General features: G+C 44.4%; 1 protein-coding gene across 2 annotated transcripts in view; it reads right to left on the bottom strand.

Annotated features, from left to right (window-relative positions):
• BLTP2 (bridge-like lipid transfer protein family member 2) overlaps positions 1-25,990 on the bottom strand; it is a 34,171-nt gene extending 8,181 nt beyond the window's left edge. For both annotated transcript variants that reach the window (XR_008794220.1, XM_056126758.1), the window contains exons 1-27: positions 25,870-25,990; positions 24,682-24,805; positions 24,060-24,109; positions 23,175-23,322; positions 22,894-23,012; positions 22,612-22,672; positions 22,132-22,321; positions 21,206-21,329; positions 20,719-20,843; positions 20,410-20,477; positions 19,679-19,824; positions 18,370-18,488; positions 18,095-18,258; positions 17,683-17,941; positions 16,622-16,827; positions 12,318-13,410; positions 10,278-10,469; positions 9,942-10,144; positions 9,552-9,670; positions 9,210-9,430; positions 8,721-8,911; positions 8,487-8,586; positions 8,151-8,353; positions 6,311-6,605; positions 2,926-3,083; positions 1,879-2,085; positions 712-811 (exon numbers count right to left, since the gene is read on the bottom strand). Coding sequence is in view for 1 of the 2 variants with exons in the window: in XM_056126758.1 (XP_055982733.1) it covers positions 712-811; positions 1,879-2,085; positions 2,926-3,083; positions 6,311-6,605; positions 8,151-8,353; positions 8,487-8,586; positions 8,721-8,911; positions 9,210-9,430; positions 9,552-9,670; positions 9,942-10,144; positions 10,278-10,469; positions 12,318-13,410; positions 16,622-16,827; positions 17,683-17,941; positions 18,095-18,258; positions 18,370-18,488; positions 19,679-19,824; positions 20,410-20,477; positions 20,719-20,843; positions 21,206-21,329; positions 22,132-22,321; positions 22,612-22,672; positions 22,894-23,012; positions 23,175-23,322; positions 24,060-24,109; positions 24,682-24,805; positions 25,870-25,937 (5,053 nt within the window). In the remaining variant the exon portion in view is untranslated. The remainder of the gene's footprint in view (positions 1-711; positions 812-1,878; positions 2,086-2,925; positions 3,084-6,310; positions 6,606-8,150; positions 8,354-8,486; positions 8,587-8,720; positions 8,912-9,209; positions 9,431-9,551; positions 9,671-9,941; positions 10,145-10,277; positions 10,470-12,317; positions 13,411-16,621; positions 16,828-17,682; positions 17,942-18,094; positions 18,259-18,369; positions 18,489-19,678; positions 19,825-20,409; positions 20,478-20,718; positions 20,844-21,205; positions 21,330-22,131; positions 22,322-22,611; positions 22,673-22,893; positions 23,013-23,174; positions 23,323-24,059; positions 24,110-24,681; positions 24,806-25,869) is intronic.
• Between the last annotated feature and the right edge of the window lie 214 nt (positions 25,991-26,204).

Genomic DNA, 26,204 nt, shown 5'->3' with positions numbered 1-26,204 from the left:
GATAAGAGAAAGACATTCTCAACCAAGGTACTGCTGAGAGTCTACCAACTATGAATGATGTCTAGAGAACTCCAAACCTTTTTAAACTTGCCTAAAATGAAATAAATCTACTACAGCTTTTATTCAGAAGTAAGGCATGGGCCAGAGATATAGTTCAAGGGGTCAGAGTGTTGGAGCTGGTCATAGTACAGTGGGTAGGGTGTTTGCCTTGCACACAGCAAACCCAGCTTCAATTCCTATCACCCAATATGGCCCCCTGAACCTATCAGGCGTGTCCCTGAGTTTAGAGCCAGGAGTGAGTCCTGAGCACCACTATGTGTGCCCTGAAAACAAAACAAAACAAAACAAAAACAACAAAAAAAACACAGATCCATGAAGCTTGGGTTTGATCCCTGGCACCTTTGGTCCCCCAAGCAGTGCTGGAGTCAACCCTTGAGCAATGAGCCAAGAGTAGCCCCTGCCAGGTATACACCCCCCAGCCAAAAAAAAAAAAAAATATATATATATATATGGGGACTAGGGAGATAGCTCAAAGGCTAATGTACAAGCTCCGTATGCAGGAGTTCAGGGTTTGATCCCTTACATCAAGTTGTGAGTAGCCTATACCCTCACCCCAGCACTGCCAGATGTAGCCCCCCCAAATAAAATAGAGAGTACATAAGGAGATGCCTTTGGAATTCCCAGCTACCTGATAGGAAAGAGAGAGCTGACCTGTGGTAGTGGCAACCATGCCTCCCACTGCTTGCCCACTCTCCATCAGCTCCTGCACTGAGTCCAGACTACGCTGACGGTGCTCCTCAATATTCTTCACCTGTGGGCCAGAGCAATGGTACAGTGGGTAGAGCACTTGCCTTGCACGTGACCAATCCAGGTTCAATACCTAGCATCCCATACAGTCCCTCAAGTAACGGCAGGAGTAACTCCCAAATGCAGAGCCAGGAATAACCTCTGAACACCACCATAAATAAAAACCATAAATAAATAAATAAATAAATGTTTTCCCATTTCATCCGAAGATAGAGAAACAAACTCCTTTAGCTCTGGGACAGAGGAATTTCTCATGGCTATCTGGGTCACAATCTCCATGATGTAAGTAGTTACAATTTGCTATCTAAAGTTCTATTACCTGGAATAGCCTGAAAGATCTTCCAGAGTAGAGAACATTTATGTCTCTTTCTCCTGGCCTCAAGCACTTAAATTTCCTTAGTACCATGTCTGGTTTCCCAAGCACTGCCAAGGGTCACTCTTAAGCAGAGCCAGGAACAGTCTCTAGCACCACCAGATGTAATTCCCCAAACCAAAAAAATTATTCTTCACTTATTGCTAAGTTTTTCTGGCTGCCTGATGGTTATTATAATCCTGGTGTTGTTATTAAGAGGTGGTGTTAGTGACTGGAGCGATAGTACAGCAGGTAGGGTGTTTGCCTTGCAAGTGGCCTGGTTCAATCCCTAGCATGGTCCACCAGCACCGCCAGGAGTAATTCCTGAGTGCAGAGCCAGAAGTAAGCCCTGAGCATTGCTGGGTGTGATGCAAAAAACAAAAACAAACAAATAAAAATAGAGGTGGTGTTATTAAGAGGGCTCTCTTTCAAAAGTAAAAAACAAACAAACAAACAAACAAACAAACAAGCCATGTTATTACAATACTGGGAAAAGAGAATTTCCCTTGAAATGAAAAAGAATAGTATGAGATTTAAACAAATAAAATAATGGTGTGTGCTGAGAGTGTAGCCTGCTGACAATACCTACAATACAAAGTTATTAGCTTCATTATTCTATTATGTGCAGAATAATGTCAAGAGTCTTGCAGCTATTCTGGTAGAAGTCACGTAGGAAAAACTGGGGATGATATAGGAACTTTCCAGCCCTGCTCACAAACCTCTAACCAGAGCTGTCGACCATCCTGCTCAGTGGGACTGCTTTCAGTAGTGGCAAAGTACTGCATCCCATCCAATAGGCAAGTCCAGGATGTCTTCTGCTTCAATGTGTCACTATACCAGGCTGGATGGTGTTGGCACTGCAGCAACTGGGCTTTGGCAGCTGACACAATGACACAGCCTTCTGTTTCTGCTCCACGAAGGACCATCTATGACAGGAAAAAAGAATTACAGTATCAGGGGCACTAAGGAAGATGTGAATGAAGGTGAGAGGACTGAACCAATAACTGCAGCTATTTCTAATATGAACTCCACTGGCTGTTTTATTCATTTATTTTTTTTTTAAAAAGCAGCTTTTTAAACATGAAAGTGAGTGGCTGGACTGATAGTACAGTGGGTAAGGCGTTTGTCTTGCATACAGCCAACCTGGTTTCAATATCTGGCACCACACATGGTCCTCCAAGTCCCATTAGGAGTGATCCGAGTGCAGAGCCAAGAGTAAGCCCTGAGTACCACCAGATGTGGCCCCAAAACATAGAAATGATTACCCATGATAGCTACTGTAATTAAAGTTTTTTTGGAGGGGTTGCTTTCAGCAACACCCACAGTGCCCTGGAGTTACTCCTGGCTCTGTGTTCAGGGGACCATACGTGGTGCTGGGGATCAAATTGGAGATGGAGATGGCCAGCCATGCAAGGCAAGCGTATAATTAACCCCTGTATCTTAAACCCCATCTGCTCCTGCAATTTTTCTTTTCTCTCTCTCCTCTCTCCCCTCCCTTCCTCTCCCTCACTGAGCCAGGCACAGTGCTCACTGTTCACTACTGACTCTCCTGGCAGGGTATGGGGATCATATGGGGTTTCAGGGATCAAACCCGCATTAGCAGCATGTAAGGCAAGCAACCCAACCACTGTTCTATCATTTTGGCCCCTCATGCAGTTAATTTTCTTTCAGTTCTTTTCAACCTTTCTTTCTACAGGTGGAAGAAAAGCAACAAATACAATCATAATCTAGCCCAACACTGGGGTGCTCTAGTAAAGAGAAGGTACCTGGCAGTTGACCAGCTCGATAAGGCAGTTTCGGTTATATATATCATCCGTCTGGCAGGCAGCAATGCCACACAGCTGGTCACTTACACCTGATTCTTCTTCTGTGAACACTACAAACCTGTCTGTCTCTTCAATCAACTTCTGCAGCATGTATGCACCTAGCAGAAAAACAGAAAGTGAAGAAAAGCCACGGTCTCAAATGTACATCCAAGTCCAAGGGAGCCTACTTAAATTTCTTTGTAAACGTAAAACTAGAATACATTTCCCCCAATCTTCAAGTCTAGCCCATTCCATACCACTACCCCTGGAGTAAAAATAGGGTTGCTTTTTATATTTTCCCCCTCATTTTGAATAAGACTAACTTTACCAAAGATAACTTAGAAATGCACTTTAATATTGTTTTCCTCTTATGTATAACCACTTATGGATTATTTAGGTTTTCAAGTTCTTTTTATCTCTGCTTCTTTCATCTGTTTTTTTTTTAAATTAAAAAAAATTTTTGTTTTGTTTTTGGACTATACCCAGTGATATGCAGGGGTTACTCCTGGCTCTGCACTAGTAGTTACCCTGGTGGTGTTTGGAGACCATATATGATGTCAGGGATCGAAATCAAGTACACAGTGCAGGGCAAAAGCCCTACCTACTACTGTACTATCACTCTAGCCTCCTTATTTCATATTACTTTAAATGTTATTTATTTGTTGACCACTCTATATATGAAATTACCCGCTTGCCACCAGAGCCATCTGGAAAAAAGGAAGAAGACTTTCTCCCAGATCATAAAAACAAATTATTTCCTAAGATTTATTCTTGGCAGTCTCTCTTCTCCTTTGACTCTTTCTGCTATCTCCAGAAACAAGACTAATCAGCCACTGTTCAAGATTCTATCTCTTGTCAGTTATTTGATTGTGACCTTTAGCATTTTGCTTTAATCTGTATTTCAGTTTCCTTGTTCTTAAAAGAACAGTAACTATTTCATGAAGCTGCTGAAAGAATTCAATGAGATAATATGCATCAAATTATTTCACAGAATGCCTGCCACATAGTAAGAAACTTATTATATACTTGGCATTAGTTCTTAGCTATACATTGAAACTCCTAAATCTTTATCTCTAGTCCTGTAATTTTTGTTTGGTTTTGTTTTTTGGGACACACCCAGCAGTGCTCAGGGCTTACTCCTGACTCTGCGCTCAGGGATCACTCCTGGCAGGTCTCAGGGGACCATACGTAGTGTCGGGGATCAAACCCAAATGGCCAAATAAAATGCAAGCGCTGAAATGCAAGTGTCCTACCCACCGTACTATCTCTCCGGCCCTAGTCCTGCATTTTTAGATCCTCATGTCCAGTTGTTTGTTATACAGATGGGTATCACTTGCATGTCCAATCTGAACTCAATAGTTCTACACTTCCCCAAACCTGTTTATCCTCTTGGTTTCCTCTTTCTGGTATTACTGCTAAACCATTACACCAGCACCAGATACAAAGTCTGAGTCACTATCACTCTCAGTGTCTTGACTCCTCCCAACCACTTGCCAAACTTTCATATGTTACTAGCTATCCCCTAATCTCCATTCCCACTGTCTCTAGTTCACTCCTTCCTTGCCTCTGTTGACACCATAATAGCTTCCTAATTTGTCTCCCACCTCCGGTTTCTTTCTCTCCAGTCCTCCTACACATCTCTGCCAGATTTACCATCCTAAAAGCAAAACTTTAATGATGACACCCTCCAATTAAAACACCTTCAGTAGCTCACCATTATATATTAAATAAGAACCAAAAAGGAAATCAAACCATTTAACACAATATAATAAAATGCCTATTCTCATTGAAATAAGCAAGTTTTCAACTTTGGAATCCAAAGTATGTTGCATTAAATTTTGGTTTGTACTTGGATCTCATTATAATAATCATGTCTTACCTATCATTAATAAAAATTAAAAATAAATAAGAAACCAAAACTTTTTAGCCTTATGACGCATTCAATGATAGGCCTCCAGCTTTTTACCCCAGCAACTTTGTCTCCTTTACTCTCTGTGTCAATGGGAACAGCCTATTCACTAACCTTTGAACATACTGACCCTACCAAATCCATTCCTATACAGGTGTTCCCTCTGCCTTGAATACTCTTCTTACCCATTTCAAATATTTGAACCATACTAAGCCTTCACGGTCCAATTCAAATGCTACTTCCTCAATAAACTCTTCTTTAATTACAATCACTCTTCACTTCAATAGAAGATCTGCTTTAATAACTCTTGTGACATTTATCACTTTTCACTTTATTTTCAAACTCACATTAGGTTTCATTTCTCTATACTTATTCTTTCTCCTTAAAATGCCCTCTTCTATCCTTGCCTGTTTATTTATTCATCTTTTAAGACCCATGTCAAAAAAAAAAAAAGAAAAAAATCTCAATGAACTTCTCTGTGAAGCCTTCTTAGACATACCTACTCTGATTCAGTTTCTTTTAAAACATTCTTACAAAGGGGCTGAAGCAATAGTGCAGTAGGGTGTTTGCCCTGCACGTGACAGATCAGGGTTCATTCCGTGGCATCCCATATGGTCCCCCAAGCACTGCAAGGAGCAATTCCTAAGTGCAGAGTCAGAAGTAACCCCTGAGCACTGCAGGGTGTAGACCCCAAAACAAAACAAAAATCGAACCAAAAAAAATTTTTTTAGAACAAAGTAACAATCTATCTGTCTACTTTCTAGTTTCAGAATTTCTCCACAGTTTTGTACACCTGAAGCCTAGGACCAAAGTACATTATAAACTCTCAATAAAGCCAAAGTAAATCTGTTAATGAAGAACTGTGTGAGTCGCCTAGTTCTTCAAGAGATGATAAACTTGTTGAGTCAAGCAGAATGTCACACATTTTTTTATTATCTCTCACTGAAGAGTGCTTGTGTCTGTTAAAGTACTCAATAAGTATTTGTTGGTTAAAAAACTTGATTCATCAAAATATAAAACAACGACATCATGGGGCTGGAGCAATAGCACAGTGGGTAGGGCGTTTGCCTTGCACGAGGCCGACCCGGGTTCAATTTCCAGTTCAATTTTCAGTAGATGCTGGAAATTGTGCATAGCCAGGTGTGACCCAAAAAGCAAAAAAAACAAACAAACAAAAAAACATCATCCTTGGCATCTTTCCCCGTTCATTCTCTTATGGTTCCATTACTCCTTCCTGATCCTCTTTTCCTCGCCACAAAATCAAATCCTCTAATGTCCCTATATCATTGCTGTTAAGATGAAGGAAGCCTAATTTGAACAAATAATAATTTCACCTTTTTCCCTAGATGGAAACTGCCATGATTTAGACCTTCTCAAATTCCTATCCAAACCTATAACCATATTCTCTATTTTACCCCCATGGAGTCTCTAGCTTACCTCCTGATGACCCCTTATCAGGCCGACCACTTAAGCTGGGAGTGCTGGCGGGAGGTGGGGCAGGGGCACTGGCCGGGACACTCTGCTTTGGCTTTTTGGCTGGCATCTGGGGATCAATCTTTAATCCCTTCAGGGCTTCAGTAGAAAGATTACGCTTGAGTACAGCTGCTTTCTTGTAGCCATCATATAAACCAAAGGCAATGTCCCGGTTGGTGGTTGTCCAGGAAGCCCTTAAATCTACTAAGTGAAGCTGGTGCGTATGAAAGGCAGGATCTCCAACTCGAGTAGAGAGATCCTAAGAAACAGAAAGAGAACTTCAGGGTAGACGCCAGAAAATATTTTAAAGGACTAGAGGGCATGTCTTGCATGCAAGAACCTCAACATTGATCCTCAGGACTATATGGCCCCCAAGCACTGTTGGGCGTAATCTCTGAGGACTGAGGCTGCAGTAGCCCCCAACCACTGCCAGGTTTGACATGGAAATTTCCATCACTCTGCCTTGACCACAAGTGCAGAGAGAAGGAAACAGTCTGAGTAAGAAGCTTATGCTGAAGAAAACCCTAGAAAAAAAATTAAGAGGTCATAACATGTATTAATGACTATACCAACCATATTTTAACTCAGATTTTACCTTGGAATTTTCACTAGGTGAAGAATCTGGCTTAAGAGGTTTGCATGTGAAAAGCTCTGAGTTAAAGCTGGGGCTGGAGCAATAGCCCAGCAGGTAGGGCGTTTCCCTTAGATGCAGCCGACTTGGGTTCGATTCCCAGCATCTCATATGGTCCCCCAAGCACTGCCAGGAGTGATTCCTGAGTGCAGAGCCAGGAGTAACCCCTGAGCATCGCCGGGTGTGACCCAAAAAAAGCAAAAAAAAAAAAAAAAAAAAACCAGAAAAACAAAACCCTCAGTACTGCATGGCTCTGAACACCATTTGGTGTTCACTGAAGCACAAGATATCGCCCTTCTCCTGAACTGCAAGATGTGCTCCCCCACCCACACCATGGAGACATAGACACACATAGCGCACATACACACACACACACACACACACATACAGCTAGACACATACATAGCTAGACAGAGACAAACATACACAGACAAACACATATACACTTTTATTTCCTATAGGGCAAGAAACTACCTTGCAGGAGAGGAATAAAAGGTGGGATGCTGGTACAACTGATAATGTAAACACAGCAGAAAAGTAATGACATTTATGTATAGAATATAATTAGTAATATACCACGGACTTAATCTGAAATCTTAAAAAACTTCTGTTCTGAATTGCATCCCCCAAATCCCTATGTGGAAGCTATAATTCCCAGTGTGATGACTTTTAGACATGGAGGTCTTTAAGACATGATCAGGTTCAGGGGCTGCGGAGATACAATAGTAGGTAGGGCACTTGCCTTGCAGGCAGCTGACCCCAGGTTCGATCACCACCACCCCACATAGTCCCCCGATCCTTGCCATAGAACCTGTTTTGTGATCCTTGAGCACACAGCCAGGAAGCCCCAAGCACAGTGGGCTGGCTCAAAAACAAATACAAAAGACGTGATCAAGTTTCGATGATGTCATGAGATCATGCAACTAGTGTGCTTGTTCTCTCTTTTTCCTGCATGTGAAGACACAGAGAAGGTAGCCACACACAAGCAAAAAAAAGAGCCTTTTCCAGAACCTGAACATCTGACACCTTGATTTTGGATTTCCCAGCCCCCAGAACTGTGAGAAATCAACTTTTCTTGGTTTAAACTATCTGGTCTATGGTATTTTGATATGACAGTCCAAGGAAACTAAATACCTAATGATAAAAATATAGTAATAAAGAGACTGTCGGTACCTCTTCAGCTGTGCGATTGCTATGCCGTTGGTAGGTGAGGGAGGACAGGCTCAGTAGGTGGGTCTTTGTTATCAAGGGATCAAGACAGTGATCAGCGTTCTCTTCGGTAGGTGAGGCCATCAGGTGGACAGTCACCTCACTTAGGTCACTAACCATCTGCGTTATACTCCAGTCAGAGATGAGGCGCCGCATCACTGTGCCTGCTGAAAAGTGGAAACATGCAGAGCGCAGTGAAGACCTGTATTGAACAGTGTGGGACCAAACGAGGAAGAGAAGGGAAGTGAGAAAAGAAAGGAGAACGAGGATGAGGGTAGAAGGAAAGAGGTTAGACCTCACCTTGAGGTATAAGCCGCTGAGTTCCCCGAGTGAAGACATGCCCCTGACTGCACTCAATCTGGATGCCCCGTTGCTGAGCAAATGAGGCCCAATAATGCACCTGGTTAGAGAGTATAACACTGGATTAAGTAGAGCTTGAGAGAGAAGACTGAGACACCTGATAAGAGAAAACCACGACAAAATTAGGGAAGGGAAACAGAACTGACAGGATCAGCAGGGACACCAAAGTCTGACCTGTAGCTGCGGAAAGAGTGCAGTATAGGAAAGCTGCTTGTAGTGTTGGCCAAGTTTCTTCTTACTAGGCTTCAGATTATTGAAGAGTTTTCCCCTGCAGATAGGTCTAGTGACGCTAGTCCAAGTAGCCCAGAAGTTCTGCATCCAGCGCAACGTACTACTATACAGCAGAATTCGGGGCTGGGATATTGCTGCCAAAGAAAGGATTGATATCCCTCACTATGGTTAAAACACAGAGATAAAATAAAATCTTTCCCTAGCTTCAGGGACTTAAAAACCCAAACAGGGGACTAAGCCCTTACACTCAATATAACCTTATGTCATGTCCTGTCAAAGATCCAAGCTCTTTTCTTTCAACAATCCACTCACCCCAAAGGTACTAACTTCATTCTTCCTTGTCATTTTCCTATATCATCCCCAGAGAATCAAGATGAAGTCTTCCCCATTTCCTTAGCCATTCCTCCCCACGGCCCCAGACCCAAGTCTTACTCCCGCTATGCCGAGTCAGATCCATCTTGATGGAAAGATTGAGGTTCTCAGAACGGAAGGCCCGGTAGGAGTCATGAAGTTGGCCCAAGGGCACCTCAGGCAGGAACTCTGGGGCCCACAGAGTAACACTATGGTGATCATGGGGGTTCCCATGGCACAGCCACTGCAGGTCCAGTGTCATGCTGAGGTCAGGCAGGTGTAGGAAGCAGCAGTCATCATACCTGTCTCACAAAAGAGCCCCAGTCCTCAGTGCTCTGGTCACTTGCAACCCCTTAGTTCTTCCCCTCTCCCTCCACCCTGATTCCCAAAACCTACTCAGGATTCATCCATTACTCTACTCACTTAGAGGCTGTTCTCACGTTGACGTCCAAGTCACCCTTGAACACAAACTGACCAGGTTTCCAGTGAAATGACAGGTGGTTCCACTCCCAGTGCATATTTTCAGTTGTGTTGTATGGGTCCTATAACCATTCCAAGAACTTGGTAAGACATGAATATAAGTATCATTCACATCTCCCAAATCAGTACCTCTCATCTTTTTTTTCAACACAAAATGCTTCTTAAGTTTCTGTATCATTCTTATACTAAGGTCATGCTGATCTCCGTATTCCAATTTTAATATATGTGTGAACAAAACAAGCACCCTGATCAGTGTCCTTCTCTCTCTTCCTCCATGTGTCTGGATAACCCCAACCATACAATCCTAACAGAAAACAACTCTGGACCCCTCACCTCAGTAGCGAGCTGGTGCAGATTGGCCTGTTCAATGTCCATGTGCCAGTCTCCATGGAACAGAAGACGGCTCTTGTCCCACCAAGGCAAGGGTGGGCTAGGGTCAGCTGAGGGTTTGGTCAAGAGGTCCACAGATTGGCCAATCAGTGTCCAGGCTGGATCCCAGCATGGGCCCCAAATCACTGTATACTGGAAGATTTCCGCTGGAGTTGAGGGACAAAGAGCACAGCTCATTACACAACTTCATCCCTCTAGTCTTCTTCACTTCAGAAGGCCTCAGCTCATTCCCCACTCAGTCATAAACATTCCACAAACCAACTGCCCTCCTCTACTCACAGCGGAAGTCATGGTAGAACTTGAGTGGGGGCATGTTCCTTTCCACTGCCACATTACCCCAGGGAAGCCCCAAGTGCAATATTTGACGCCGACGGGAACAAGGCTGACCGCTCTGCTCAGTGCCCACAAGCCGACCATTCAGTCTCCAGTCATGGATCTCAAACAGGTACCGGGGATAATCTCTTATCCGAACTGTTATTGCAAGAAGAGATACTGGCTACTAAGGATTTTGCTCAGCAATCTCAGGCCCTTTTTCCATCACCACTTTACCAATTATTTCACAAAGCCACTGACAGAAGAACTAGCAGTTGGTTTAAAATAAAAATGGGAGGGGTTGGAGTGATAGCACAGCAGGTAGGGCATTTACTTTGCACGCAGCCAACATGGCTGACACAGGTTTGATTCCCAGCATCCCATATGGTCCCCCGAGCACCGCCAGGAGCAATTCCTGAGTGCATGAGCCAGGAGTAACCCCTGAGCATCGCCGGGTGTGATCCAAAAAGCAAAATAAATAAATAAATAAATATGGGACCCACGAGTGGCTGCCTGGCACGGCCATGGCTCCAGAAGCACAAGGAATTAATGCAGAGCCCAGCAGCTTGCAGCAGAAAAGTGAATGGACTATGCTCTAATCCATGGCACCATGCTTCCAGAGCCAGAGAAACCAATCTCATAATTATCTGGCTCTCGGCAGAAATACTTCCAGGCTTAATAAGTAAAGTAAAGGCCCTCCCATTGTTCATCGATTTGCTCGAGTGGGCCCAGTAACATCTCCATTGGAGATTTTGTTGTTACTGTGTTTGGCATATCGAATACATCACGGGTGGCTTGCCAGGCTCTGCTGTGCGGGCGAGATACTCTCGGTAGCTTGCCGGGCTCTCCGAGAGGGGCGGAGGAATCGAACTCGGGTCGGCCATGTTGGCTGCGTGCAAGGCAAATGCCCTACCGCCATGCTATCGCTCCAGCCCAAATATCAGAAATCCAAAATCATGCAGCGGCTATTGCGGCCACACGACCTCATTTGGTTCTTGTAACCAGCTGTAGAAAACAAATATTTCACAATGCCTTTTCAGCAGGTCTGATTTTGGGGTGTAAACTCTAAACAACAATGGTGCATCTTTTGTCGAAACAATGAATCTAATCAAAGTAGAGAGAGTGCTAATTAGAATTCATCTGCCTTCACAGGCATTGAGAGGGATGGGAGGGGGTGTATTCTGGGGTTCTTGGTGGTGAAAAATAAGTACTGGTGAAGGAAAATATGTTTGATCATTGCATGACCGAAACTTAAACCTGAAAGCTTTGTAACTTTTCCCACAGTGATTCAATAAATAAATAAATAAATAAAAATGGGAGGCTGGAGCGATAGTACAGTGGGTAGAGCATTTGCCTTGCACACAGCAGACCTGGGTTTGATTCCCAGCATTCCATATGGTCCCCTAAATACTGCCAGGGGTAATTCCTGAGTGCAGAGCCAGGAATAACCCCTATGCATCGTTAGGTGTGACCCCAAAAAAAACCAAACCAAAAAAATAATAAAGGAAAATAACGTACGTATAAAAAGTAAAGTAAAAAATGAAAGGGCATGGGGGCTGGAGATATAGCACAGCGGGTAGGGCGTTTGCCTTGCACATGGATGACCTGGGTTCAATTCCCAGCATCCCATATGGTCCCTTGAGCACTGCCAGGAGTTAACTCCTGAGTGCAGAGCCAGGAGGAACCCCTGTGCATCACTGGGTGTGACCCAAAAAGCAGAAAAAAAAAAAAAAAAAAAAAGAAAGGGCATAAGATCATAAGATCTTGAACAGAAAGTGAGGAATGACACATTAAGATTCAAACTAATCCTGAACATGATTGTTAGTTAGCCCTTTACGTTAACTGAGCAGTTTCAGGGTGAAATTCAGGAACAAAGAAAGGGAAGAGGAGCCCACCCATCTAAAAATAGCCATAGTTCCCCATATAACCAAGCTCCTCTGTAATCAAAGACCTCCTGGAGCTTTTGGAAGAAACATCAGGCTTTGCAAATAAGGAAGCACTACTTACCCAAAAATGTCTTGACATTGCACTTGATCATACGGCACCACTGAATAACAAGATCGATTCCTTCTGGAGGAAATGGGCTGACTGGATCAAGTTCTCGAACCTGCTCCAACACACGTTCAGGCCCATGGAAAGACGCGTCTGCCAAAGCCACCAGTTCTAACCCTGCCAGGCTCCAAGTGAGCAGTGCTCGGCGCATGGGCGTGTTGCCATAGAGACGACGGGAGCGCTGGATGTAGATTTCAATGTTTTTGTGTTCCAAAGAGGCATAAAGCTCTTCAATTTTGCGAGCTGGCAGTAACTCCCCATGCTGCTTTCTCAGGGCAGCTACTTTAGCATCCAACAGCTGTAGCCTTTTGGCACTCTCCTTACTTTCATCCTTCATCAGTTCATAGTTATCACGAAGCTTTACCTCAAATATGTCATCCAGGAAAACCCATGAGAAGTGTTGAATCTTCAAAAGGAGATCAGGTGGGAGGGGGGCAGGACTTGGAGAGGCCTGAGCATGAGTTCCTCGATGCAGCCCCTTCAACCATTTCTGCACTCCCACTGCCTCATCAAGAGTTCGGGAGAAGTCATACTGATAAGGAAACTCCACTGAGACTGAGCCCAAGGAGAGAAGCCAAACACGGTTCCGGAGGGTCTGTAACATAGGGAAGGGATTCCGGTGGAGGATCATCTCCTCCAGCTCAGGCAGCAGTTGCAACTCCACCTCCTTGAAATTGAAAATACCATTGCCATCAAAACCAGCAGCCAGCTCTGGACAGTAAGCCTGCAATGAACCTCCATGCCGGCTGACAGATATACTCTCGGCAGCCAGGGTAATGAACCTGTCCTCAGCTACAAAAGCTGTCAGTTTGGCCGTGCTCACTTCTAGTGTCAAGTTTAGCAGTCGCTTGGGGGGAGATGGCTCAGGGGGTTGGCTTTCTAGCTCACAGGAAGTCCTGGAAGTCTCGTCTTCAATAAGTGGAACAGTCTCAGGAAACAGAGTGGCTCTCAGGAGATCTCGGCTCTGTAAGGTGGCCAGGATGTGCTGATATAGGTACATGTGATCTGGGGGGCTCCACAGTAAGGTGAGCCCTGCACCACACTGAACCTTTGGGGAATAAGAGAAAAAGATTTGTCAATCACCCTGGGCAAGAACAAAAGATATGGCAGGAATGATTTTGCAAGCACACTTGGCTCAACAATCATTTCCACACAGAAGAAGTCTTTCCTTAGTAACCACATTGATTACTCTCTTACCATGTTTCCCCTTAGTATTAATATGCTGACCTTAGAGTTCTTAGTAGTTCTTTTACATTTAAAAGCATTTACTATTTGTTTTGGGGTCACTCCCAGCAATGCTCAGTGGCTACTCCCAGCTTAGTGCTCTAGAATAGCTCCTCGTGGTGGTAGGGAACCATGTGGTGCTAAGGACCAAATCAGGGCCTTCAACATGCAAAGCATGCACTTTACTTATTTCTTAAAAGTTAGAGATAAAAAGTTATAATACAAGACTACACAGTAATTAATGTATTTAAAAAATGCACCTTACAGAGGTAGTGGAGGGATCAGAGAGCTAGCTCAATGGGCTGAGCACCTGCTTCCCATGCAGGAGGCCGAGTTCAATTCCCGCACCAGAGGGTCTCCTGAATACTGCTGAGGAAACCCCCAAGCACAGAGTTGGAAGTAGTTCCTGAGCATTGTCAGGCATGATCAAAAAACAAAAAACAAAAGGCAGCAGAGTACTTATTAGCTTTTAAAAAATGTCAGGGGCCAGAACAATAGTATAGCAGGTAAGGCACTTACTTTGCATGCAGCCGAACTAGCACCCCACACAAGCCCACCAGGAGTGATCACTGAGTGCAGAGTCAGGAGTAAGCCCTAGGACAGCCAGGTGAGGCCCAAAACATCCCCCCCCCACACACAAAAATAAACCAGATATAAATAAGTAAGTGGACAGAGAAAATGTTAATTTCAGGGGCTGGAAATAGAGTACAGTTTCACTAGGCAGACCTGGGTTGGATTCTCAGGACCCCATGTAGTCTCCCAGGCCTGTCAGGAGTGATTCCTGACGCAGAGCCAGGAGTAAGCCTTGAGCACAATTGAGCATGGCCCAAAATCAAACCCAAACAAACAAAAACAAACATAACAAAAAATACATAATACCTTAAAAAAAAAAAAAGCTTCAGCACAGAAAAATTCCTCTGAAATCCCCTCTTTAAACCCTAAATACCACTAGGTTTTCCCAACACAACAAAAGTTTAAAACAAACAAAAAAACAAACAAACTTAGTTTTCAGAGACCAGTATTTCGATCTTCAGAGATCCTTTCCAATCTATTAATGAGGGGCTGTTTTAGACAAATGAAGTCAGATCATGATCTTCAAAAGGCCTTTGTTTTTCTGACAGGTCTATCAAAAATATTTACACTTTAAATTATTTAGGTCTGACCTCTGCTTCAAAATAATCCTGGAGGTTACAACTACTGTCAGGAAATAACTTGGTTTTAAGTAGATAATTACTAATTTGTCACTAGGTATGTTTCCCATGACTTAAAAGACAGGAAGTGCTTTAAGCCTATAATCACTCTAGGGTGAGATACAAATCTCTTCACACACTTTCCTCTAAGGAAACTTTTTTTGGATCATTTTAGCAAATTATTCATAACAAGCAATACAAAATAACTTATTTTGGGGCAGGTTAGAGTGGTGGTGGTAAAATTAGAAATAATAGTGGTGGTCCTGGGAATATATCCCAGAGAGGCAAAAAAGTATAGTCAAAGTGACATCTGCAGCGGTTTGTTCATTGCAGCACTCTTTACAATAGCCAGAATCTGGAAAAAACCTGAGTACCAGAGAACAGATGACTGGTTAAAGAAACTTTGGTACACAATGTTTAAACAATGGAGTACTATGTAGCTATTAGAAAAGAGGAAGTCATGAAATTTACATACAAGTGGTACTACATGGAAAGTATCATGTCAAGAGAAATGACTCAGAAAGAAAGGGATAGACATAGAAAGACTGCATTCATCTAGGGAACATAAAGTAACAAAATAGGAGACTAACACCCAAGAATGGCCGAGATTAGTGCTAGGAATTTTACGCCATGGCTTGGAGGCCAGCCACACATGCTAGGGGAAAAGGGAGCTCAGATAGAGAAGGGAACACCAAATATAGGGTGTTGGGAGGATCCTCCCAAGATGGGAGAAGCATGCTGAAAGTAGACTATAGATCAAACATGATTGTCACCCACTGCCTCTTTTGCAAACCACAACACCCAATAAGAGAGAGAGAACAAAAGGGAATGCCCTGCCACAGAGGCAGGGTGGAATGGGGGGATGGGGGGTGGGAGGGATACTGGGATCCGTGGTGGTGGGAAATGGGCACTGGTGGACGGATGGGTATTTGATCATTGTATAATTGAAACCCAAGCACAAAAATTTGTAAGTCTACAACTGTACCTCATGATGTCTCACTAATTAAAAAAAAAAAAACAAAACTAATATTAAAAAAAAACTCATGGAATCACAAATTACATTATAAAAAAAAAAAGAAAGAAATAATAGTGGGTGGTGGGGGCTGGAGTGATAGCACAGCGGGTAGGGCATTTGCCTTGCATGCAGCCAACCCGGGTTCGATTCCCAGCATCCCATATGGTTCCTCAAGCACCGCCAGGAGTAATTCCTGAGTGCAGACCCAGGAGTAACCTCTGCGCATCACTGGGTGTGACCCAAAAAGAAAAAAAAAAAAAGAAAGAAAAGAAAAAATGGTAGTGGGATGGCGTAATGGTGTCAGGACTGGTGTTGAAATATTGAATGTAATAAATTATTGTGAACTTAAAAAAATTAAATTTAAAAAAATGCTCTAAGTCTAGGCAAAAATGAACCTAACTCCATTTCCCTAAAAGAGTATTAGCTCAGGGGCTAGAGTGATAGCACAGCTGGTAGGGCGTTTGCCTTGCACGCGGCCCGACCCTGGTTCAATCCCCAGCATCCCATATGGTCCCCTGAGCACGGCCAGGAGTAGTTCCTGAGTGCATGCACTAGGAGTAACCCCTGAGCATCGCCGGGTGTGACCCAAAAAGCAAAAAAAAAAAAAAAAAAAAAGTATTAGCTCAAACAGTAGAGATAATATAGGGATTAAAGCACTTGCCTTGCATGTGGCCAGCCATAATTTGATCCCTGGCACAAATGGTCTCCGGAGTACCACAAGGGGTCACTTTTAAACAAGCAGGAATAGCACCTGAGAACTGCCCAACGTGACCCTAACATTACCCCGCCCCACACCGCCCTCCGCAATGTCTCTCAAGAGAAAGTTTTACCTCTAGAGAGCGTATACTGCTATGATAGGTGATGGAGAGCATGGAGAGGCAGAGCACTGGAGCAGGAATGTCAGGAGCCTTGCAACAGGGCTGCATCTTCTCTGTGACCGACTTCACCAATGCAAGCACGAGTCCTTGAATACCCACAGTAGAAGTTTCAGCACTGCCCAGGACAGTTAGTGTGTCAAGTCGAATCTCAGAAGCACCTAACACCCAAAAACAATAGCCTTGGTTCTCAAAAGGCTTCTCAAAAGTCTTCATTTTTGGTTCTCTAAAGGTTCTCAAAAGTCTCCCTTCTCTTTTCTTGTTTATATCTTTCCCTTGAGTCAACCTCAATCCCACACTTTTCAAAACTCACTTCTTACATCTTAGGGAAATTCTTTCTTTCTCTCAACCTAACTAAATCTGGTAGCAACAAAGTAGTTCCCTAATTCTAATAAATTGCCCAGAGAGGGGCCGGAGCGATAGTACAATGGGGAGGGCACTTGCCTTGCATGTGACAGACCTGGGTTCAATCCCTGGCATACCATGTAGTTGCCAGAGCACCACCAGGAGTAATTCCTGAGCACAAAATCAGGAGTAACTCCTGTTCATCACCCGGTGTAGCCCCTCCAAAAACCCCAAATTAAATAATTTCCTAGAGATACAAGCAGTTACTCTGGAACTAAGAACATAAAGAAATTAAACAGCTGCACAGATTTCTTTCTCCTGATGAGGTATCAGACTAGTTAAGTCTTTTTCCCTTTCTTGTTTTTGGGCCACACCCAGCTGTGTTCAGAGATCACTCCAGTATATGCTTGAAAGACCGTATGTGTTGCTGGGTATGAGCTCGGGCTGGCTGTGTGCAAGGCAAGCGCCTTAGCCACTACACTATGTTGCTCCAGCCCCAAGGTTGGTAAGTTTTACCTTTGTCTATCTTTCTTAAAACTTACACAATGATTATGCAAGCATCTTCCAGCATCTCATTCAGTAAAATTCCAGAAATTTTACTTCATTGAGAAAAATCAGAGCAAAACCAAAAACTACGTAGGATATATCGCTAGACTCTCTATTCTACTTACCAACCAGGGGAGAAAGGGTGAACAAGTTCATGTCCTCCACCTTCAAGTCCACCTTCCACAATAACGACACAGATTCCCCAAATGAAGATTCCCTAGAAATAGCTGGTTTCCCAGACTGTGGGCCCATCAAGGATAAAATCCGAGAGAGACATTGGGCACAGGTGTCTGATGCTTCTACCTGTAGTCCTCGGATAGTACAATCAAGAAAGAGGGTATCTGACTGGGAGCTGGATAAGCCCAGAGGTTGGTTATAGCTACCCTGGAAAAAAAAGCACAGGTTTCCATAAGAACAGTCACGCACATGTATGGTCTGCAATGCCCTTATACATTACCTGGCTCCTACTCAAAGTATTGAGTACTTTGAAGCACAAGAAAACTCTACAGACCCTTGTTCTTGAAACTCCCCACATACCTGTAGTGCAAAGGAGTCCAGGACAAGTGCCTCGCCCCAAACATGCATATTGGGTGGGTGGGGTGCCCGTTGAATGTGGGAGTCACTGCCCACCCGCCAGCAGAGATGATCTACAGTTAGGACGCCTCGCTGATGGATACTTTGTGGCCTCAAGTGTTGGTAATCTGAACAAAAGAGGTAGAAGAGAGGAATTCTATGGAGCCACTGTGGTCAATAATCGGGCTCAACTAGGTTAATGGGCAGATTCTTGTTTCTTTTCCATCACAGAACCTTACCCAGAGAGACGGAATTGAATCCCAAGGCAAAGGGTGGTGTATCTCCCAGCTGAATGGAAATGTTGACATTGGAGATAGAGGTGCTAAAGATGATGGGAGCCAGAATCTGGGGGAAGATTCTGTATAGGAAGAATACACATTGCTTAACAAGGAAAGAATTTAGGTTTATTTTCATGGACAAGTTGCTGAAGCTCTTAAAAGTTAGGACAAGTTGTGCTGTAACTCTTAGAATGGGATGGAACTAGAATATAAAAGACTAAACTCATTTGGCTATTACTCCCAATCAGAATCTTCAGAAACATTGAAGTGATAGCAGGTTGAACCATAAGGAGCTGATTTCATAGATCATATATGATGAACATCAGCATATGATTTAATCTAATACAAACACAATACTGTGACACACACGCATATGTATGAGATAATGACTTGTGACATAATGTAGCACTACACAGAGATATGGCATGCTGCCAAAACCTGTCACCTTACAATCTGAGGCAGAAAAGCTACTGGTTAAAGTTCATGTCAACAAATGTTTGTTTTTGACAATTAAGTTTTGTGCTGGGCTTCAAGTATATAAAATAAAATGGCATCATTTTATCTTCAGTGTTTTCCAGCTTTTTTCCAACCATGACCCCTGTTCAACCTTGTGTCATTCCTGTGGCCCCTGGTCTATCAGTCGACCTTTTGGTTTCATACTGTAGTCTCCATTTACATGATTTCTCACCAGTTGTCCTTTGGAATATCTTAGAAGTCCCTAAAGGACTATATAACCCCTCGTTGAGAAACATTGATCTAGACTAATGAAAAAAGATATATATGATAGAATTATTATGGAAACAAGAATTTAAGGACACTAAGCAAAAAAAAGAAAAAAGAAAAAAGGACACTAAATAATCAAGTATATACTTTTGTTTGTGGCTTTGCCACAACCTTGTGTTGCTAGAGCGTCCTTCCTTCTGACAGATCAAAGAACCATGTAGTACAGGGGATTAAACCCAGCTCTACTGCTTGCAAAGCATGTGCTCCAGTCTGTTGAGCTTTCTCTCTGGTCCTCATATACTTTTTTCGGGAAAGAGTTATTTTCGGCAATACCCAGCAGTGCTCAGGAGTGACCTCAGGGGACCATACTTGGTGTCAGGGATCAAACCAAAGTCATGGCTGAAGCAGGTATATGAAACGTAAATACCTTACCTCCTCTGCTATCTCTCTGGTCCTCAAGTACATATTATTAGAATGTGCCACTTTAGACCACAAAAAATTTTAGAGTATCTACTGATAAGAGGGAGATGAAAAAGATTACACTGACCGTTTTTCCCTTTTCTTAAGAGCTGATGAATTAGACCCATGTGTCTCCAGTGCTAGCATTTGTAGCCAATGAGAGAATTCCTGGTGCCGATAATGAATAATGCAAGTATTCAGAAACAGGGAGGCTGAGAGGTCAATGGTGGTCACCTGGAAATAAGAACATCAGATCTGTGTTTTCTGGGACATACCCAGAGTGCTTAGAGGTCATTTCCAGTGGCACTCAGAGAAACCATTTGGTACTAGGGATTAAACACAGGCCTCTAGCATATAAGGCATGAGCTCAAACTCTTTGAGTTATCTCTCTAGTCCCTTACGTTTTATGTTTCAGCTCATTTTAGATGTAGCATTGTCAGACAAAGGAATAATCCTTATTTTATTTTGGCCAAATCAGTGGCTGCTCAGAGACCACAGGGTGCTGGGAATTGAACCTGGAAGTCCCATATGCAAAGCATGTGCTCTACCTTTAAGCCATCTATCTGGCCCCAGAAAAGAATAATCCCCGATGCTGTTGCTCCGTTTTTCATAATTTCTGTTTTTATTTATTTTGGTATAGGTCTTGGGCTACATTCTGCTGTGCTCAGGGCTTACTCCTGGCTCTGCACTGATGGATCACTCCTAGTAGTGCTCAGGGACCGTACATGGTGCCAAGGAGGGAACCCAAGTAGGCTACACGCAAGGCAAGCACCTTACCTACTGTAAATCTCAGAAAAATATTAACTTTTGGTACTATACCTGAATGCTAGCTTTGAGGGAATTGAGGCAGACAATGCGCTGACGGCTCTGGGACAGTAATAACCCATCTGTAAAGACACAGTGCAGCTCTGAGAACACTGGGAGGACAAAAAATAAACTACAGAAAGGCCAAAAGCAGGTGAGATCAACAGACTGCATCCAACACTCATGAATTGGACCTATCTTCACTCAGTATACTTTCCTCCTCCCGCTTCACCAGTTACACTGAAAGACATTTAGATCACATTAGACATAAGAAGAATGTGTCTTTTCCTCCCAGTCTTTGTACCAGTACCCCAACTCGTAAACCTTTCAGCAGAAGTTCAGTGCTCATCTGTGCCATATCAGAGTTTGATGTGAAGCTTCGAAGGGGCAATTGATCCTCATCACGGTGGTATAAGAATTGAAGCAGCTTCAATGTCCAATTCAAGTGCCTAAAAACAGACATAAGACTCAGGTTCAGAAAGAAACAGAATGCCATACTTCCTTCCTTTTCTCCTCACAGGTAAGCTTTTGTAGCAAGTGGACTGATTATGTGCATTGTGTCTCCCAACTATCACTGTCCATATTACTGAGTGGAGAACTCATCTCTTTTTATTATTTACTTATTTTTTGGTGAGGAGGGGGTCACCTTGGTGGTACTCAGTAACTCTCAGAGCTTGGTGTACAGGGATCACTTCTGATGGTGCTCAATAAATCAGGCAGTACAAGGTATCACACCTAAGGCCTCACACATGCACATGAAAGACAATGCTCTACATTAAGTCACATCCACATCCCTGGTCTGAGATCTTACCTCTTTTGACTGTTCATGGAGAGTACCACACTTGTGCTCTCCATCTTCACTTTGACCTGGTCTGGCAGCTGCTGAAGAAAGCACAGCCCAGGCAGAACTGGTTCAGCCAAGTCCTCTGCCACTTCTGAAAATATCAAAGCAAGAGCTATCAATCCTTAATTCTCCCAAAATGCTCTTCCTTCTTTGGTCAAATGTCTCCCATGACCAATTTTAGACTACAAGGCAAATAGCCCAGAAATCCAGAAACTAACATATACTCCTCCACACTAATAATTAACATGAAAAGCAAGATGTACAGTGAAAAGAATATAGGTTTTAGTATCTTTATTTGGGGAAGGGGCAGGGCAAGAGTTGGGCCATACCAGCAATGCTCAGGGTCTATTCCTGATTTTTTGCTCAGGAGTGACCCTGGCAGATCAGGAGACCATATGTGGTGCCAGGGATTTGAAGTAGGTCATGGCCACATTTGCATGCAATGCTTACCTCCCATATTATCTCTCTGGCCCTTTTTTTAAAATTTCTTTTTTTATGAGGGGAGAGGAGTCAACTTAAACTACTTATGACTTAGTATTCTTTACATCTTCGGGGGGGAAAGGGAAAAACAAACACTGTTTTTGCTACTGACTAGCTACATGACCTCAGTCAAGTTCTAGCTATCTAATCTTCTAAGGTTTCAGTTTCCTCATTTGCGAAATGCTGAAGATTTAGTGAGAAAACACAGAAACCTAGTTCATAGTAAAAACCTACTAAATATTAGTTTTTTCGTTCACCACAAGTAAATGCCCTCGTTCCTCTAACTCTCCTCAGGATCAACTGAGGGTGACTAACAAATCAGAACTAAATAAGCAGGTAGACCATTCTATTTTTCTACTTTCAAAATAACTCAAAAACAGGGCAACCAAGATGTTCGATGACTAGAGCTTTACCTGAATAGGGAACAGGCGTGGGTGCCGGGCTAGGGCCCTGGCGCAGCAGCTTACTATGGAAAAGACCCTCATGCAGCTCAGCGTGCAATGTCCACACGTCCACAGAGATTGCCTTCAATTTCCAACTGCTGGTGCTCACCTCTAGACACAATTTTAGAGCCAGTGAGAGCTCTGCAAGGCAGGTGTCTTCCTGTAAGGAGAATGAACTACTTAGGTGGACATACAGAGAACCCAAGTCCTAAGTTCACTGATATCGGGCATGGGGGGAGGGGAAGGAGTAAGGAGGAGCAGTAGGCTTTTAGGCCCCACCTGGAAGTGCTTAGGAACCATTCCTGGTGATTCTTTAGGGACCAGATGAAATATACCAGGGATTAAACCAGGATCAGCCACATGCAAAGCAAACAACTTAAATAGTTGTACACTCTCTCCAGCACCTCCTTATGCCCAGAAGGAAATAAGATATCTGAATGGCATACTCACCAACTGACCACTCTTAAGAACTTTGCTGTTGATCTGACTTAGGCTCACCTCACTTTTCAGTCTAGGAAAGGGAAAAAAAAATTAAGCTCTGGCCCATTTTCTCATCTTTTTTTTCCTGCTGGCTAGAAGGGAGAAAATAAGAAGCACCTAAACTTAACATCTTCTCAAATACCACTGAATAAGAAACTGATAATCTGATAAAAAGGCCCTGATGTCAACCCACCTGAAAGTAACTCTATAGCAAGAATGAAACTACCCAAACCTCTGTTACCCAGTGTTTACCTTTTCCCATCACTATCCAAAAGAAAGCTGCTTTTCCTGATTCTGATATGCCACAGGGACTCAGAAGTAGCCACCTTGAGAACCATGATATTTATAGAATCTACATGAATGGAGAATAACTGAAAGAAACAAAGATAAAAAAATAATTACTAAGGCATTCTTTCTATGGACAAAAGACTTAAAAGCAGTTTAGTACTACACCACCAAGTAGTAGAAAAACCAAGCTAAGATTCTAAAACCAGTCATTTCTAGTATAATCAGGAAGATGGTAGTAGTCTCACCTGGCAGAAGATCTTCAATAAAGATGGACTAAAGGACAGCTCCTTTTGATGCACCCCAGTGTTCTGAGAGAACGGGGCAAACAGGCTAGAAACCTTCTGCAGGTCCGTTCTGATACGCACCTCTCCAAAGCACAATGCCACATAGTGTCTGCTCAGAAGAAAAACCTCACTGTCATCAGTCCTCTGTCCCATAATAGTCTCTTCCGATCCCTCACATCCACTCTCCCATCCTTCTTAGAAATGTAGCACAAGAGGCTAGAGAGATAGTACAGTGGGTAGGAGGCTTGCCTTGTATGCAGCTGACCTGGGTTCTATCCCCAGCACCCCATATAGTTCCCTGAGCTTGCCAAGAGTGATCCCTGAGTGCAGTGCAGAGCTAGGAATAAGCCCTGAGCATAGTGAGATCTGGTCCCCCACTGAAAGAAAGAAAGAAAGAAAGAAAGAAAGAAAGAAAGAAAGAAAGAGAGGGTCGGAGCAATAATACAGGTGGGTAAGGCTTTTGCCTTGCACGTGGCTGACCTGGATTCCACCCCCAGCATCCCATATAGTCCCTCCCTGTGCAACGCCAGGAGTAGTTCATGAGTGCAGAGCTAGGAGTAATCACTAGGTGTGACCTGAGCATCACTAGGTGTGACCCAAAAAGCTCCCCCAAAATTTTTTTAAAAAGGAAAAATATAAAGAAATGTAGAACAAACTATGCAAAATAGACTCATAGTGGCTATCACTATGTTTCAGAAAAGATAGTAACTTCTGGACTAATTGGGAGACACAGCAAGAACCCACGACTCTCCTTGTATTGTGAGGCCTCTTTGAAAGACTATCATTCTGCAAATCCCAATCCCCAAATATTCCCCAAGGCGAGATTGAAAGTAGAAGAATACTCACGGCAGATCATGACTAAGGAGCTTGCTGGAAATCCACAGGCTATCAATTTCCTAAAACAGTGTGGGAGAAAGCTTTGTATCCCAGCTTCTTAAGTTACAAGCAACTTGACAAGCCAAAAAAGGTTCTAAAAAAGTGGAGGAAGTTTTGCAGTCCTTCCACTAAAAATTTCCATTCCATTTTCACCAACTTCTCTCCTCAGTAGTATACCTTGCTCCTCACAGAGATGTTAGCTGAACTTGTTTAGTAATTTTCTCTTATGGTTCAAAACTCAGAATTGTTCCTCTCCACGGAAATCTTTAGCAAAAGGCGAAAGATGGATGTTTCCCTATTTCCCCTCTCATATTAGAACAGTATGCTCTTCAGTGCCCTTGTTATCTTTCTATTGCACTTCTGTATCTTATTTGTCCTGGACATATTGTGCCTTATAAGCATTTAAAATCAAACAACTTGCATCAATCATAGTGTTCCCAAACTAACCCCAAAATTTTCTTTGCAAAGAGATATCACGGCTACGTGAACTTAAAAAGACACCCAGGATTTTTTGTTTCTTAAAGGAAATTAAGGGAAGAAATTCTGCTGGCTCTCCCCCAAAAGAATGCCCAGGAAGTTCCTCAGGACTTACCACTGTTTGTTGGTGTTGCTGAAACTTAAGACTGACATTCTGAATCCAAAAAAGAGAGCCAATCTTTAGCTCTGCCTGCAGCTTCCGTTCGCACCACTTGGTGGCCAACCGGACCACAAGCCACCTGCAGAAAAACATTCCTGTGCGTTTACAAGACCCCTCTTCCCGGGGCTGGAGTGATAGCACAGGGGGTAGGGCGCTTGCCCCGCACAAGGCCAACCTGGGTTGGCCGACCTGGGTTCTATTCCAAGCATCCCATATGGTCCCCCAAGCACCGCCAGGAGTGATTCCTGAGTGCAGAACCAGGAGCATTGCTGGGTGTGACCCAAAAAGAAAAAAAAAAAAGACCTCTCTCCCAATTCTGGCCTCCCACCCTCTAAGTGTCCCCAGCGGGCCACTTGCAAAGGCCATGAATCTTCAGGACAAGTCTCCTGTCTTCCCCAAACATACACTTGAGTCAGACTGACCAGACCCTCTAGCTTCTTGATTATTCCACGCACCTAGATGAAGTCAAACTCAACTCCACCCTTGAAGTTGGGGACAAAGAAAGTAAAGCCTCAAATCCGTAGGAACCGCAGAGGTACAGCAAGAAGAGGATCCAAGAGTATTCCAAATACACCCCGCCGCACCAACAGGCAGACAGGCCGTCACACACTCCCCTGAGGGTCTCTGTCCACCAGAAGTCACTCGGAGTCGCTCCCGATCAGCGCAAATGTCACTGTGCCCCGGGCAGCTGGACCTGCTCCCACTCCTCAGGGCGGGGCTGCAGGTGCCCTTCGCGCCCAGGAAGGGGTGATCGCGAGGAGCGTGGAGCCCGGGAAAGGGTGATCACGGGACCACACACACGCGCGCGCGCACACGCGTACACACGTACGTACACACACACACACACACACACACACACACTCTCTCTCTCTCTCTCTCTCTCTCTCTCAGCTCCCAGCCTCAGCATCTCTTCAGGCCTCTCCCGCTCGCTCTAGCTCCTCCGCGACAGCGACAGCTGACGCCCCCGCTCGACCCCGCGGCTCGCCGCGCGCCCCTCGCCAGCCGGCCCCTAGCACTTGGCGCCGGCCCGCCGGCCCGCTCAACCCCCTTCCCCTCCCGCGCGCCGTCCCCCAGCGTGCGCCCCCTCCTCAGCCTTTCTTCCCCTCCCTGCCTCCACCCCCGCGGAAGCCGACATTCCCTCACCGGCCGAGGAAGAGGGCGCCGAGCGCAACCAACAGCAAGGCCAAGAACGCGAAGAAGTACACTGGCATTCCAGCCCCGGCTCAGCCTGGCTCCGGCCCCAACCCAGCCGGGAACCCCCCCCCCAACCCCCCGCGCCGGCTCCGCTCTGCGCCGCCGCGGGCCGACCAGACGCGAGCGCAGGAACAGCGCTGGGTGGGGAAGCGTTGGCGCGCCTGCGCCCTGCCCCGCCCCGCCGCCCTCCAGCCAGCCGGCGGGGCCTCCTCACCGTCCGTCCCGCCCCGCCGGGCGCCTGCGACCCGGCAGAGCCAACCCGCGACTCGCGCGAAGGGAAGGCG

The sequence above is a fragment of the Sorex fumeus genome, unplaced genomic scaffold (assembly GCF_029834395.1).
Source record: "Sorex fumeus unplaced genomic scaffold, SorFum_2.1 ptg000063l, whole genome shotgun sequence".
NCBI classification, from domain to species: Eukaryota; Metazoa; Chordata; class Mammalia; order Eulipotyphla; family Soricidae; genus Sorex; species Sorex fumeus.
The sequence above is the reverse complement of the archived record's forward strand: the minus strand, read 5'-3'. Positions and strand labels throughout refer to the sequence as shown.